Source organism: Lagopus leucura, unplaced genomic scaffold (assembly GCF_019238085.1).
Source record: "Lagopus leucura isolate 7727_CA_CO unplaced genomic scaffold, USGS_WTPT01 34440-0_obj-0_obj, whole genome shotgun sequence".
NCBI lineage: Eukaryota > Metazoa > Chordata > Aves > Galliformes > Phasianidae > Lagopus > Lagopus leucura.
The window spans coordinates 1-2,321 of record NW_024966882.1 but is presented as its reverse complement, the minus strand read 5'-3'; the positions used below and the strand labels follow the sequence as shown (position 1 = coordinate 2,321).

General features: G+C 53.0%; 1 protein-coding gene across 1 annotated transcript; it reads right to left on the bottom strand.

Annotated features, from left to right (window-relative positions):
- Positions 1–728: 728 nt before the first annotated feature.
- On the bottom strand, positions 729–2,317 carry LOC122192840 (frizzled-8-like; the record flags this gene model as incomplete). The annotated part of the gene is made up of 1 exon (XM_042893506.1): positions 729–2,317. A coding segment is annotated over one exon (957 nt), but the record flags the coding sequence as incomplete, so codon positions are not given.
- Positions 2,318–2,321: the final 4 nt, after the last annotated feature.

Below are 2,321 nucleotides of genomic sequence, written 5' to 3'. Positions count from 1 at the left end.
GTTTTCCCAAACTCAAAAGAAACCAAGTTCCCTACAGATTAACCCTATTCATTTAGCTCCTCTTAAAGGAATGATGTTCTGAGCCACTGGGCAGACAGGTAAAAAGTTCAACAATTGCCAAAGCATTCTTCTGTTAATTCAACAGCCTTCTGCTCAAATAAATTAGCTTAGTCCTGACAGAAGAACAATGCCTTTTCTCTTGAAAAAGGACCATATTTGATATACAAAAGTTAAGTATGAAAGGTTAAGATGTTAGTTTAATCTGTTAAGGAGGGAGATCTAAGAAATTTCAAGTCACTGTTCTCCTGTAGTATGCGATGGATGAATTTAAAACATGAACCTTGTACACATGAGCGTGCATCCCTGCAAAGGCAGGTGCTTACACAAGCACAGATATGAGAGGTGCGTGTCCACATTCTTGAAATAACACCCATTCTGTAAGGCTACTTAAGCCACGTAAGGACTTCAAAACAGATTTGGTTTGAAGGCACTCGTTGAAAACCCGGGAGCTGTGGTGAGGTACCCCTGGTTCTGGCAAACACTTTTTCGAATCACTTGTTTTTTCTTATGCTGGGATATTCCACTCCCTTAACGTAGCTGGCCATCTATAACTCAGAAGGACTAGAGGAGCTCCCTCCTTCAGCCCTCTTGACCCAACCAGTGAGAACCACCCACAGACACAGCTGCTGCAATAACCAGAGCAGGAGTAGGGGAAAAGCTTGAAGAAGTCATTTATCAAAAGTCATTTTATTGACAAAATAGAATACTCATATTTGCTCTTACAGGGGTAGCCTCTAAACTTTTTTACAAAAAATTTACAGACTGTATAGCTTTGGATATATACATATTTTACACATCTGTACAAGGTAACAAATAATTATATAAATACATCCTTTAGTGTAGGAAACCCGTATTTAGCTGGGGTGTATAATTAAGACATGTTTTGATTCAGTCTGTGTTATAAGGCATTTGCCTGGTCATCGATATCCCAAAAACCTGTAGTTCCAACAGACTCCCTCTTTGGGATGGGGGAGGAATTCTCTCCCTCCCACGAGCTGCTGATAGTCCAGAGTAAATCAGGAGCCGCTCTGCCTTGCCCTCTGCAAGACACGGGTGAGTCCCTGCCCTCCTCTGCCAGCAAAATAATATGCTGGCTCCTTGAAGTACATGCTCCCTGCATATGAATGGAAGGGAAGGAGGAGGGGGCTGGAGCCTGGGGCCTCTGCCAGCTGCATTGTTCTATACAAGCTGTGGCTAATAAGGACCATTAGTGGTTCATTAATGGCACCAAACAGTGAGGGGGCATTTCAGGCAGGCCAGTGTCCCTCACTCCCTAACCTATGGCCTCTTTTCCCGCTCCTCACACTTGAGACAGAGGCATCTGCTTGGGGTAGGAGACAGAGCTGGCAGTGCCAGACCTCCACGTCAGGCCGGTGCTGACATCGCTGTACAGGGAGCCACCTCCACCGGCCCCAAGTCCTCCAGCAGCAGCGATGGCAGCCTGCCCGCCTGCTCCAGCTCCAGCAACCCCAGCCACGGCAGCACCTTTGCTGGCCCAGCAGCAGCGGGTGCACAGGGCCCTCCAGGATTCGAGGGTCTTGCCGGACCAGACCCAGACGCCGGAGGTGATGCCCACCACCAGGCACATGAAGTACTTGAGCATGAAGACGGCGTAGTCGGGTCGGCGGGCCTGGTCGGGCTGCTGGTCGCGCAGGCAGGGGCAGTTGTGCGTGGCCTCCCAGCGGGGTCGGTTGTGCTGCTCGTAAAAGAGGCAGGCGACCACGCTGGCGGCCGGCACAGTGTAAAGCACAGTGAAGAGGCCCAGGCGTATCATCAGCTTCTCCAGCTTGTGAGTCTTGGTGGGGCCGCCCTGCTGCTTGATGACGCTGCGGATGCGAAAGAGTGAGACGAAGCCGGCGAGCAGAAACATGGAGCCGATGGCCAGGTAGATGAGCAGCGGCGCCAGCACGAAGCCCCGCAGGTTCTCCAGGCTCTGGTTGCCCACGTAGCAGATGCCGGCCACCGGGTCGCCGTCCACGGAGCTGAGCGCCAGTACGGCGATGGACTTGACGCTGGGGAGCAGCCAGGCGGCCAGGTGGAAGTACTGCGCGTAGCCGGCGATGGCCTCGTTACCCCACTTCATGCCGGCGGCCAGGAACCAGGTGAGGGAGAGGATGACCCACCAGATGGAGCTGGCCATGCCGAAGAAGTAGACGAGTAGGAAGACCACGGTGCACAGCGCCGGCCCCGTGCTCTCGTAGCGCACGTGCTCGGCCACCGCCAGCTCGGGCTGCAGCTCGGCCGCGCCGCCCGCCGCCCCG